Here is a 13,710-nt window from a genome sequence, read left to right as displayed (position 1 = left end):
TCTCACGTTTGTGGTTCCGCGTGGATGCCTCGGACAAAACATAGGGGCAGCCCCTGTTGAAGAAAAATAAAGATGCTAGGCTGGTTTCGTGTGTTTTTTTGTTTAACAAATTCTCTGGTGCTGAACTCAACTGGACTGTGGGAGACAAAGGGACTGCGGCCATCAAAGTAGCACTTCTCCACTTGGCCACTGGCTGGAGGGCTAAACACCCCTTTCAAGTTTAGTCGGATCATAAAACCTGGCAGCTCTTTCCACCCCCTCCCCAAGATGTCATAAAGAAACAACCCGTTGGGCGATTTCTTTCTCGTTTCTCTTTACAGTCCATTTTCCCTGGGAAAATCCAACAAGCAGGCTGTGGCGGCTCTGCCGCTTCTACCGAGAGGGTGGGGGGGTGGAGCTGCCTTCACGAGACATTCCGCGCACTGTTCTCCCCTCCCGGTTAGGGGTTGGCTGTCACCCGATCTCCAAGCGCCCACTTCTCCTCCTCCACCCCCATTCCCAGTCGTCGCTTCCTCCTTTCCTGCGGGAACTGGAGGAGGCGAGGGCTGCGAAACTGCTCCAGCGGCGAAGGAGACTCCCAATTCGCGTTTGGAGAATGGAGTTTGGCGAGGAGGAATGTTGTGCGGATACCTCCCCTCGCCAAGCAGGTGTTCTTGAAGCTTGCCACGATGCCGTTAGGCTGGACATTTTGGCTTTTGAAAGCTCTGCATTTAGCCCGCCGGCAGTTGCGGTGGCGCCGCGAATGTAAGAACGATGAGGACGCCATTAAAGGCTGCTTTCGGTTTTGTGCAGAAGCCAAACCTATCGGAAAACCCCATGGACTATTGAAACCTCTCCCGGTAGCCTCCGCCCTTGGGAAGTCATCTCCCATGATTTTATTACCGATTTGCCGAAAGTCCTTGGCAACACGGTTTATGGGTGGTGGTAGACTTATTCTCTAAGCAAGCCCATTTTATTCCATGTGCTTCCATCCCTCATCGGCCCTAAGTTGTACGGCTGTTTATTCAACATGTTTACCGTCTCCATTCGCCCGTTAAGGTGGTCTTCCCAGCGCTGCCCCCAATTCATCTCTTCAAAGGATTCTGGTGAAAGCGTTTTGGGGTTGTTGGAACTGGCCCGGCCGCCACTCTACCATCGCTCAAAAGTGGCCGGCTAGACGGAGAGAGCGAACAGAACCTAGAGCTGACATTTACGTTGTTACACCAGCTACCACCAAGACAATTGGTCTTGAGGAGCTTACATTCCGCTTATGGAGTAATGCATACCACAACAATGCGGTTCATAGTAGTACAAAGAAAACTCCCTTTGAGATTGTGTCTGAGTGTCCTTCCGCCCGTTGCCACAACTACCCGCAGAGCGGCTTTCGGTGGACCCCCCCCAGAATTTCAACAATGGATTTCTATCCCTAGCCGTAGGGATGGAGAGTCGGTCCAGACATGCCTTACAACAAGCAAAAGGACTCCCAAAAACTGCAGGCGGATAAACACGCTCGGGATTTTACTCCTCGTGTGGGCTTCCCTGGGTGTATTTATCTACAAAAAATCTCAGAGGCGTGCATAAATATTCCAAACTTGGCAAGAGATTTGGTGGGACCTTTTCAGATTACTAAAGTGATTAATGATGTCACTGTCCGCAACCTTCGCCTAACTCTCATTAGTAACATCCATCTGTCTTCCATTCCAACTTGCTCAAGAGGCTCCCCGCTTCCGATGCCTCGCTTACCGCCGGAGAGGCCCCACCGACTATTATTGATGGCCACCGGCACTCTGAATTGGCGCTTATCCTGGACTTCCGCTTTCAACTGTCATGGCAACACGCCAATATTTAGTCTCTTGGGTGGGATATTCCTCTGGGTATAATCAATGGGTTTATTCAGCCAAATATTGAAGCCCCTTACCCTTATTTCTGCTTTCCAGCAGCCTTTCACAGCGATAAAACCTGGGGAAGGGTCTTCTTTAGGGGAGGCAGAGTGTAAAGGATTCAATGGTGTTGATGGTGAAGTAACCTTGAGTGCATTCCACAGCCCGGGCGATGGGCCAGATGCATCGGCGGAGACTTTATCTTTATGCTGAGGATGAACTCCGTTCCATAGAGGGAAGCAAGTGAAGGGGGGATAGGGTGAATGGTGTTTATTACCTGTGCTGTGTCTGGCGGAAGTGCCAGCATTTTACCACCATAGCTGCTTGTACTTGAGCTTTCTAAGATGTCTTAATAAATGGACTTTTACTCCCAAAAGCCTTTTATTTCTGCTTCTATGGAATTCCTTACACTATCCTTACAACTCCAAAAGGTTTCATAATATTCATGGAGACTGGGGATCCCTATTGTATCTTCACAGAATCAACTGCTACAGCAGCCACTAGCATAAAGCAATAACAATGGTATTATGGTAGAATAATTACCACTGCCCACCAAGTGCAAAGATGAATGGCTGGTTCACCTAGGAGATGCAGAAATGCACGGAAGCACAACCTCTGACAATGGCCCTTCCACTGCCTGACTCTTACAACAAAAACTAGCAGCTCTCAAAAAGAATGTTTTCTGTTGTTGGCAGATTAGTTGAAAAGTTAATTGCAAGATGACATGATTATCCATAAGCATTCTACCTTTTTATGATTAGAAACCCGCCTGAGATTGTCTTCTTCTATATGTGGGAGTTGCAAAAGTGGAGATTTAAACTGCTGAAGACCTTGTACAGTCATCTGAGAAAGCTTCATGCAGTTTTCCAGGGAGCCCAATGAAGGAGCACGAAATTCTCTTTCTGGGTAGGGGTAAGAGAATGAGACTTTTAGAAAAATTGTCAGTTTGAAACACAAGGGAATAGGAAACACTTTGTTTTAAAAAAAACCCTAAAGAAACCAATTCCCTGATTATTCTAACATAACAGTCTATACCACAGAGCTATAAACTGAAAAGGTTTTAAAATACTGTTCTGCAAGAAAGCCTCCCATTATGCTACATGCTAAAGTGTATTAATAGAGAACAATTTAAGTTCCATTTAAATACACCTTGTCACACTATTCAAAATGTTTAGATATAGATATGACACAACAAAAGGATTCTGCTATCATCCTTTCTGCAGTTTGCTCGAACGCAGTCTTTGAACCAGAAGCACATGCAGAAAATTCAGATCTGAAAGTAATTTTAAGATTCCTTTCTTCTTGTAGAGAACTGGCTATTTTGCATCCGTGATCCATATTTTGCATCCATCAAAGTATTTTTCTAGTAACTGTCTGTGGCAACCAGAAACATTTAGGTAGACTTAATTCTAAAGACTCTGTAGGACTCCAACAAATTTTACTAGTGGTCCTATAACAAGATTTATTCCTTACCTTCACGGCTACGTGCCATTATTATCAGCTGACAGATTACATTAACCATTTCTTGAAGCAAAGAAGGGCATTTCTTCAGAATAAACTGCTGATCTGCAAGATAGGGAGTTATTTGTTAAAATATTTATAGTCCGTCTTTCCCTCTTAGTTCAAGAAAACTTACAATAATTAAACAATTACAAATTAAAATGAAATTAAATTTTACAAAGCCGCAAACACATTCCCTTTATCTGAACACTTCTATGGACTTCAATACAACCCATGATTTCAGACTTCATTAATTTGTCTTTTTCTATTTATTGTCTGGCTGTTAATATACCCCTTTATATCCCATTATTTTATAAGTTTAAATGAGTGCCATCCTCTTTCAATGTGCCATGCAAAGGAATGGGCTTAATTTGGATAATTAAGAAAATAATGGCAACATTTGCATAATTTCAGATCACACAATTCCATTTTTCTTGGCACAGAATTCTGATCTTTTCCCCCATTTTCTTTTGGCCAAGAATAAGTCCGATGAAGCCAGAACGGCTTGCAACTTGAGGAACTCCAAGTCAAGATAACTACCTTGTTCAAGTGTATCAGGAACTTTCATTCTGGCAAGGTGAGCTAGTAAGAGCACTCTGGCTTTCAAGCTATATGGGCAGGTTAGAGGAGGCTCATTCTTCTTTAAATTAATGCTGCCAATTTCTCTGATGAGCTAAAAACAAACACAGAGAGGTTACTAAAACACACATTTTTACATATGTGTGAACATAACAAAGGCATCTCTGAATAACTACACATACAAGACATCTCTGAATAACAAACCTGTGGTATCTGAATGTTATCTACAGGTCTACTTGTGGCATCCTTATTATATTGAGGGTCAAATTCAGAGGCTCCTGCTAAAACCATTATAAGCCCTGCAAAAAAAAAAAATCAAAGTATAAATGCAAAGCAAACATACCAGAAACATTTAACTACTGTAAATTAAAAGGCATCTTATTCCAGGAATTCTCAAACCCTGGCTCAGCAAGGCTCTTCTTTACCATCAACACCCAAAACAAAGGCGAAAAATGGCCATTAACTACATTTGCAAAGACAACAAAGGCACTCCAGTTCTAAGTACAGGTCCTACGGTCCTGAATGGTGTAACAACACAAGGAAAAAGGAAGGGCCTTAGAGAATTAATTCATCTATCATCAGTACTTTCATTCATGATATCAGCAAATACAGTCTCCCCATTCAAGACATGCATCAAACTCTTCACTCTTCAGCACCGGAAAACAATTTTAGTATGCTGTAATTTCCTGCACAATGCCTCTTCCTTATATTCACAGTTATGAGTAGTTCACACTCTAGTAAAACATTCTTCCACTGGAAACCAGTTGTTATATATGGTAGTATTGACTTCATTATCAAGATCCTGTAGCTGGTTCTCAACAGCTAACAAAATGCTGCAGACAGATATTATAGGAATCGTTTATTTACTTCACTTATAATACCATCTTTCTCTCAAAGTGGCTTACATCGTTCTCACCATTTTATCCTCACAACAACCCCAAGAGGCAGGTCAGGCTTTAGAGGATTTGACCGGTCCAGAGTCACCTAGAAAGCTTCCATAGGCAGTGTGGGGATCTGGGAGAACTTGAGTCTCCCAGATTCTAGTCCAACACTTAACCACTACACCACACTGACTCTCCAGGATAAAATCTTCTGGTCTAAACTGAAGCAATATCTGCATCTGCAGATGCATATGGCTCCTGACATAACCACTTGGGCCTTCAGGTGAAATACATGCATTCAATTTTAAAAGACCATCAAATTTTTGAGTTTTTATGCAAACAGCTATATGAAGCTTGCTATTTTCCATTCTGTATGATGTTACAGACATCTACGTCAACAGAAGCTGACCCAACAAAAGGCATCAGCTTATTTGTTTTGTATTTCGTGCACTCCAGCTGTGAACAATTACTTGCAAGTGTGTCTGAGATCATAACTTACCATGTGAATAAGTTCTTAGAACCAGTGAGCAGAAATAGCTACTAATTCTGTCCACGATGCTTGTGCAATGCTGTCTTTCCATTCTTTAGATACAGCATACTAAAAATAACCAATATCTTTGAAAGAGTAACCATGATCACTTGTTTAGTTTAAATATATATGTGGGTCACCCAGGTGAACTGCCACATAAAATCAAGGTATCTTTTGAAAAAAAAAAAGTCCAAACAAAAGTGAAAGGGGAAACATAATGCATACTCAACTCATTTTGAGTGTCCAAGCTATATGACTGTTTTAAAAAATGCTAATCCAAATCAAGTATTTTGTACGATCCCCACTCTCTGAAATAATCCTCTGAAAGTTTCAAATTCCTCTATTGATATGTTTGATTGATTGATAGTCTCAGGAAGTTAAAACCCCAATGGACTCTCTGAATTTAGCCATGGTCAATTTAGGTCTGCATGTTGTCACTTCAGAGATAGGATGCTTCAGAGAGCATCAAAGAATCTTTGAGACCATGGCAACAGTTTTGTGGCACAAGAAGGAGAGCAATAAGACACTACACCTGAGGCTCAGCGAACACAGGAAAAGGTTTCTTCTCAGTTAACCTAGCTGCTAACAGTTGGCCAAACTGCTAACTGTGACAGTTCAGTTGGCTTAACCTTTGGAAGCTGCTGCAGCAGCACCTCCTGTTGCTCACTACCTTGTGCAGCTGCCCCTCCTCATCCCCCCCACCCCAGATCTGCCCCTGTCCACGTGTATGGAATGTTTTGTATGGAGAAGCATTCAGTCATGAGAATCCCCAACTGCAGGGTTACAGTCCAGTCTCATGTTTATAATCTCAAGAATTAAGTTCTAGTTCCATGCATTTTTCCCTAAGAAGTCAAACAGTACACCTTGGAAACCCAGTATAAAGTTTTCAAGCATAATCAAATGTTCAGGCCATGAAGAGCTCACACATGCTGCACAGTCACTAAAACAACTCCCATTAATATAACGAACAATGCTTTCAGCCGTGTTTATACAACAACTGAAAAACTTACTTTTCATATCCATATTTCTGGTTTTATAAACAAAATAGGTATAGATTTGAGTTGTACGGATGAGAATCTGGTCTCCACTGTAACGAATTGATCGATACCACCAGGAGCCCTAAAATATTTAAGAAGGGCAAAATGGTAGCAGTTAATGTAGTCCAGACAGAAACAAAGAAGTTCCAACCCCAAAGAAAATGTACCCACAAAATGAGAGTAGACAAATCAAAAGTTATTACATTCATGGAGGTCTGATCAGGTCACAAAAACACTGAGCATTTTGCCAAAGCCACCACTAGCTTCAAAGCCTTAAGACCTTAACTTCTTATACATTTACAGTTCAGAAAGGGTCATTCTAAATTGTATAAACTGGACATGTAGGATGATAACATACAGAGAATGCTAATGGGATTACCAGAATTCGACTGGAAAACATCATGTACCACACTCTGTACTGCCTAAACAGGCAGAAATTGTTAACTTGATGTAGAACCTAGATGCAAGGGGCTGTTCTCTTTGAGTCATATGTAAACATACGGGGCAGGTCAAGAACCTATTGCCATTTTAAGTTTTCCAGCTCTAGTCCTTCTCTTGCCCTCTATCTAAAGGCTAAAGGACCAACTCAATTCCTATAAACAGTCTTATAGATCAGTAATATGGTCTGTGCTGAAGAGGGTCTAGGGGCAAATAGAGACTTTCTAGCAGTAAAGCCAGTTGTGCTAAACAATACAGCTGTGAGCGGTGAGTGCAACAGCAGGCTCAGTCCCGCATGCAGGACTGCTTCCCCCACCTTGCTTCCCAGTGTCAGCTGCAAGAAGACAGCACGATCCTGTGTGCCTTTTTACTGAGTAAGGTACATCATTGGAAGTCAGTTCTTCTTGCTGATTTCGGCAATATGTCATTCACCTTTTTTAAAATTTTAGATGACACGTCGTTGAAGCTTCAGCCTCCATGTGAGCATCCATGACAATTCTCATATCCAGTCTGTGAAGTTTTAAAGACACATCATCTAATTTTTTTTACTTCAATTATGTACTTTATTCAGTAAAACGTCATGCAGAATTATGCTGTCTTCTCCGCCCCCACCCACCAAGGTCTGTGAGCCTTGGGAAGCAAGATGGGGTGGAGGAGAGCACAATTCTGCATGCATGCTCAGTTCCACATCTTGGATTGCTGCCCCCACCTTGCTTCCCAAGGTCTGCGGGCCTTGGGGAGCAAGGTAGGGGGGAGGGGAAGAGAGCACGATTCTGCATGCGGAACTGAGTGCTCTTAGTCCTACATGTAGGATTGCTGCTGCCACTTTGCTTCCCAAGATCTGTGGATCTTGGTAAGCCGGGGGGGACGGGGGATGGTAGTCGTCTCCTGGCTGTAGCCATTGCTGAGGCCCAACAGCAGGAGGCAGTTGGCATGGTGCTGGTTGTGGCAGCTTGCGGGGCAAAGAGACATTCTGGAGCTGGTGGTCCCTGAGCAGCCCGGGTGGCCAATCACCATGCAGGACTCACTTCCAGCCAGTTGCTGCACATGGCTTGGATGGAAGTGAGTCCTGTGCAGCAATTAGCAAGGAGCTCGTCACTGTCATGCATTACATTCCTACTGAATTATGTCTTGGGATAAAAACTCTACTAACTACTCGCTTTTTGCTTTTACTTTCTTTCGTAAGTAAGCAAAAGATGCTGAGTGGTATTATTGATGGCCGTAGCACACTCCTAAGTGTGTGGGATGGCTATATGAATGATCTTAAGATTTCAACTGTTTGCTGTGCCCAGAAATATTTTTTTTTAAACGAAGTGGATTCTGAATGAACTAAATTGCTACAAGGTTGGTGTGTTCATAAGGCAGTGACTTTATTAACATGCATGTATTAGTTTGATTACTATTCAAATTTTTGAAGAACTGACCTGCGAAATTGTTTATACTGATTTCCCTGTACAAGATATTCCAGATTTGTCCCCCATGACTTCTCAGGAAACTAAAGAGTTCATCCAATAGCTAAAAACCAGAAAAGCCCCAGGCCCTGATGCATTTACTGCAGAAAAGCTGAAGGTAGATCTTGACTGGTGGGTACCTACACTAGCTGCTCTTTTTACTATGATATATAAGTGCGGCATTATCCCTAAGACTTGGACAAATGCAATAGCAGTCCCCATTTATAAAAGAGGTGACTCCAGCTGCCCAACAAATTTTAGACCAATTAGCCTCCTGTCAGTTGTGGGCCAGTTATACGCCAAATATCTTCTTATGAGAGTAAAGTCCTGGATGTCTCTTCAGGGAATCCCTGGCCCTGCACAAGAAGGCTTTTGACAAGGTAGTTCGACCTTGGATCACTGCTTGATACTCTCCCACCTAGTAAATAAATATGTCATAAAAGGCAAGACCGAACTATTCACTGCCTTTCTCAACTTAAAAGGCACATTTGACTCTTTCTCGAGAGATCTCCTGTGGAGGAAACCAGAGATACTAAATATTGATTATTAGATTGTTGCTCCTCATCAAAATACTTCTACAAGTTGCCAAGTTAAGTGCTTCCTGGCAGGGTTGCTCACAGGAAAGATTACCATTAATAAAGGTGTTAAGCTGGGTTGTGTTCTGGCTACTTTTTGATTTGATCTTTTTTAAAATGACATAGCTCCTTTTCTTTTGGAAATGGGTGGATATAATCAAGATTAGGCTCAACCCATGTACCTACTCTGCTACATGCAGATGGCTCTGTATGGCTGTGATCTACCAGGTGGGCCTGAAACACTTGATGAGATGCTGCGCTGAATGCTGCTCAATCAGCAGATTAGAATTTAATTATGAAAAATCTAAAGTTCTTCTTTTTGCTATAACTTGGCATTGTTACAACTGGAAGTTAAATAAGAATAGCCTGGAACAAGTGAAACAATTTAGATATCTAGGGCTTCTCTTCCAGTATAATACTTGCTAGTGAACTTAGGGTTTTACTAAACCATACTGAAAGCAATACTTACTACAACCACTGGAAGAATAACCATAAATGCTAGTCCATACACCAGCAAAACCTAGATGGATGGAATGGAAAGAAAAAATCAGATGTGTCCAGACAATGTTATAAAATAACTTATAAAATAAAATATATATATTTATAAAATAAAATATGTGTAATTATCAAAGTCATGCAACTTAGAAGGATGAGCCATCCAACAATGCTGCTAACTTCAGTACTATTAAACAGCACCTATAAATTACTGTGGATTAATCACAGGCAGCTTAGAATACACCATTCTAGGTGGAAACAAACAAGTTATGTATCAACTTTTTACGATTCCAACTGGGCCAAGTTCATCCTCTTCTCACAGCTACATAAATGGCTACATAAAGGGAAAGGTTTACCTTCACTTTTGGTACGCACAAGTCATCTCCTTTCAATAAGTGGCTAAGCTACACACTGTCAAGCACAAACTGTACTGCAGCTTTGAGTTTGACAGCCAGTTTGGCAGTGAACACAGTGCTAACTTACCAAAATAGAATTCTTCTGATCCACAATCCAAGCTGGCAATGCAATCCCAAAGCTTGTAGCTGCAAAGCACATAAAGGTCATGAAATGGCAAGACAGTAAATTAAATAAATTTACATAATTACAAAAACAGTACATACTGTAAGTTTAAAAAAACATGCTGGTACTTCCTGAAATTTTATTAAGTTCCATCAGCTCTAATTTAACTTACTGAAATGTAGCTGGGTATGAAAATGCATTAACTGATTCAAGCCATAAACCAAAGTTTAAGGAATTTTACCATGCTGGATCTCTTTGGAGTACTACTAAGTCAAGGGTAACAAAATCAAACAATAGATGGTTTGGGTTGTGTGATCCCCACTTTGAAGATAATACAAATAACTGTCAATGTTGTTATTTTCCAGTCTTAAACTATCTCACAGTGTTGTTGCAAACATGAATGCATCACATCAAACTTACAATGATCCAAATATAAAAATAACAATGCAAGAACCAGGACAAGAGCTGGGAACTTCATAACAGATATAGTAAGTTATATCAATAAAAGACAACCTTGCGGTCCATCGGGATTGCCAAATTCTTCCCAATTTTTTCGGGATTCTTCATCAGTTAAACTAACAAGAAGGGGGAAAAGGAACATTAGAAATCCCATCACTTATTTATCTTCTATATCTACTGCATGTTATAGCAAAAAATATGTTCTTAGGATGGAGCAAGATAATGGAGAAGCAAGAAGGCATAGGGGAGCAAACTTTTCATCAAGTCCTGAAATTATGTTTGGCTAATAGTGACCTCTGCTGGCCACAGATTACAGGGGGAAAGGCAAACCCACAATTTAAAATCACAGTTTTTATGTTAATAACTAAATCTTCACCTTGAATAATCTTTCTTGAAAATGAACCAAAAAGTTTGCATGGCTTTCCAGATGGTCATTCTCAAACCAAGATGTTTAGAAGTAAAGAATTCGGCTGATGAAATTTATTACAAAGTTTAAAGTGCTCCAAACAATTTATATAAACCAGGCGAATATGAAACATTTGCCCTGAATATTGTTTGGGGTTTTACAAAAGTGATGATACTAATGAGGGCTTCACTGTTATAAAGGAAAGAGGGGAAAGACAAACACACCATCAGTGAACTAAAAACATAAAATGCATGGACTTCTCTACCCCAAGGTTTTTGCTTTCACAGATTTAAGTACTGTGGCCATTGTCAGATATTTCAGTGTTTATCACAAGCAAACAACTGCCTGGTCACTCTTGTGCTCTCCCCTCCCTCCTCTGCTAGGGATGGAAGTAAAGCTCTGATTTTTGAAGTCCTCATTCTGATCCCAGAGTGTTATGAAGCCCAAATGAGGGTAGCGGGACAAAATCAAATGTATTTTTTCTGCATAAACTGGGATTCTAAAGCACAGTTTAATCTTCATTTATGTACACTGACGGCACCACTGTTACCTCTTCTCAAATGTCTTATACTACTAGGCAACTATATGTGACTAAGGCTCTTGAAGGGGTCCTCTTGTTGGTGTTATTTCTTTGTAATATTGCTAGTCAGTGACAGTAAGTAAACTAAAAGATTTGTATGACAAAATGGAAGTCCACATTATGTCTTTGACAGTAAATTGTCTTTATGATCCCTGGCCCTTTAGAGATAACTTTTCATTTTATCAACCATCAGTTTTGCTTCTGGTGCCAAGAACTTACGCCGCATAAGCTTTAGCAATCCTCATGAACTTAACTTCATCGCCTCCTTTATCTGGATGGAATGTTAGTGATAGCAAACGGTACTGTTTTTTAATTTCTGACACAGTTGCTCCCTAAAAAATAAACTTTCATATTAGTTATAACAAATACACTGTGACATATTCTATCATACCATTCCCACCCACCCACCCACCGACCCACCCCAGTTGAGCTGTGCTTTACACATCACCAACTATCTTAAGAGTTCAGCAAAGCTCTGAACTACACTCTAAAAGAAGTTCCATCTTGCTAAAGTCTAATTTGAGTAATCCCAACAAAAAGGGGACAAACCATGCTTCTTTTCAACTGTTACTGTGGTGAATGAATTATTGGATATACAGTATACATTATAGGAAATACATATATAGGATATAGGATATACATTATTGGCAAGTGAGCAACTGATCCTTGCCAGGGTTTCAAACTCAGGCCCTCCAGATCTTCATGGACTACAATTCCCATCAGTCCCTCCCAGCATGAGCATTGGCCATACTTGAAAGGGCTGTTGGGAATTGTAGTTTATGAACATCTGGAGGGCCTGAGTTTGACACCCCTGCAAGTTTAGAATAAGCTTTAGAGTAAGATTCATATTTTCAATAGTTTAGTCAACTCAGCAGCAACACATTTTCCCCCAATCTCTATAACTAATAGCTGGCGTCTCTGAGACTAGACAAATACATGCAACAGTGCTAAAGATCTGCAAGCCAGGGGGAACCCCAAATTGGTGTACCAGAAAATCTTCATTTAAGCAAAACTGGGGGGTGGGGGTGGGGGTGGGGGGGGGGGTTAAAGATGCAAACTTCTTTCTCTCTTATACACAAAATGCAACTGCCCAAAATGGTGCATAAAATGCAGAAGCAATCCTGGTGGTGATGGCCATGACCACCAGGAGGCAGCAGTAAGTCATGGACTGGGGAGGGGACAAACCATAATCTGGCCAGCTCTGGTCAATGGAAGATTGCAAGCCATAAGAAAGGGAAAGCCTGTGGAAACAGGCAATAGAGAAGTGCAAGGGGGCGATGGGACCTCTCTTCATGAATCTTAATGGTCCCTTTCTTGTCTTAATTTAGACCAAATTTCCAAAAAAAGTATCTGCACTATATAGTAGTGACATTACATTTAGTTTTTTCAAGTCCATGTTTTACATTACACAAATGCTACTCTGAAAGTATGAAATGCTGTACATCCCAAATTTACTCTGCTCTGCTCAGCAAAGAAAAAAAACCCAAGTATATTACTTCTTGATATTTTTTTACATGTAAGAAAGCTTACACTTTCTCGTCTCCTGCAATCTCTCCCAATATGTGTCTTTATGTCAACCAAAAGATTACAAAGTGAATCATGTTACTTACTGGGTCTAAATTTAATACTTCATATGGGTTGTATTCTTGATATTCTCTGTCTGTTTTGGAAACTTTGTAAGCAAGAAACAAAAAGAGCGCCCATCCAGCAAGTAAAATTATTTTCCTGTTGAAGTTGAAAAATAAAGAAGTGTTTCCCAACATTTAAGAATCTGGAAATAATTTATGCAACAACTGAATACTAACATTTGAAAGAATCTGGGTACCACAGGGAATAGTGTCATGGTAAATGGAGATTACATGTGGTTACCAATGCATGTTGGCGAAATTTGTGCGGATATCTAAAAACCTATTTCTTCAATTGTGCAGGGACATCAAAGTAAGTTATTTGCTCCGCTGTGGCATATGATAGGATGATGCACCTTAACCAGTAAATAGGGCATATGTGGATGGCATAACCCACAGTTCTGAAACTAATGACCAAGTGGATGTTTGTATAAAAGCTGTCCTGATAATGAAGATTAAACCAATGCAGACTTTAAGAACTGCCTTCTATGTACTCCAACTACCTAATCCATTTGCATCTGTTTTCAAGTTCCCTACTTTTAGAAAACTGCTTTCATATAGACTTGTGCACCAGGAGTCCTCTGTGCACCTGCCATGGAACCCCTGCTCATAATTGAGTCCATACAGGGCACCAACCATGTTTATCATAGCAGCACAGAAATCAAAGTCACAGCCTAGAATTCACTTAACACTCCTAAACAGGTACATAATCGAAATAAAATACCAATTGTGGTAGGCAAGATCTTTTTTAGGAATTTCTGTCTGTATTTACTATAC

The 13,710-nt window shown here is 40.8% G+C and overlaps 1 protein-coding gene across 2 annotated transcripts in view; it reads right to left on the bottom strand.

Moving 5' to 3' along the window:
• SEC63 (SEC63 homolog, protein translocation regulator) overlaps positions 1-13,710 on the bottom strand; it is a 61,472-nt gene that overhangs the window by 33,660 nt on the left and 14,102 nt on the right. For both annotated transcript variants that reach the window (XM_048493294.1, XM_048493304.1), the window contains exons 3-12: positions 12,919-13,033; positions 11,528-11,640; positions 10,377-10,438; positions 9,828-9,886; positions 9,319-9,369; positions 6,359-6,467; positions 4,143-4,237; positions 3,900-4,032; positions 3,333-3,425; positions 2,607-2,761 (exon numbers count right to left, since the gene is read on the bottom strand). In XM_048493294.1, the coding sequence (XP_048349251.1) occupies positions 2,607-2,761; positions 3,333-3,425; positions 3,900-4,032; positions 4,143-4,237; positions 6,359-6,467; positions 9,319-9,369; positions 9,828-9,886; positions 10,377-10,438; positions 11,528-11,640; positions 12,919-13,033 (985 nt within the window). The remainder of the gene's footprint in view (positions 1-2,606; positions 2,762-3,332; positions 3,426-3,899; positions 4,033-4,142; positions 4,238-6,358; positions 6,468-9,318; positions 9,370-9,827; positions 9,887-10,376; positions 10,439-11,527; positions 11,641-12,918; positions 13,034-13,710) is intronic.

Source organism: Sphaerodactylus townsendi, linkage group LG01, assembly GCF_021028975.2.
Source record: "Sphaerodactylus townsendi isolate TG3544 linkage group LG01, MPM_Stown_v2.3, whole genome shotgun sequence".
Classification (NCBI taxonomy): Eukaryota; Metazoa; Chordata; class Lepidosauria; order Squamata; family Sphaerodactylidae; genus Sphaerodactylus; species Sphaerodactylus townsendi.
Note: the sequence above shows the minus strand (reverse complement) of the source record. Positions and strands in the feature narration are given on the sequence as shown.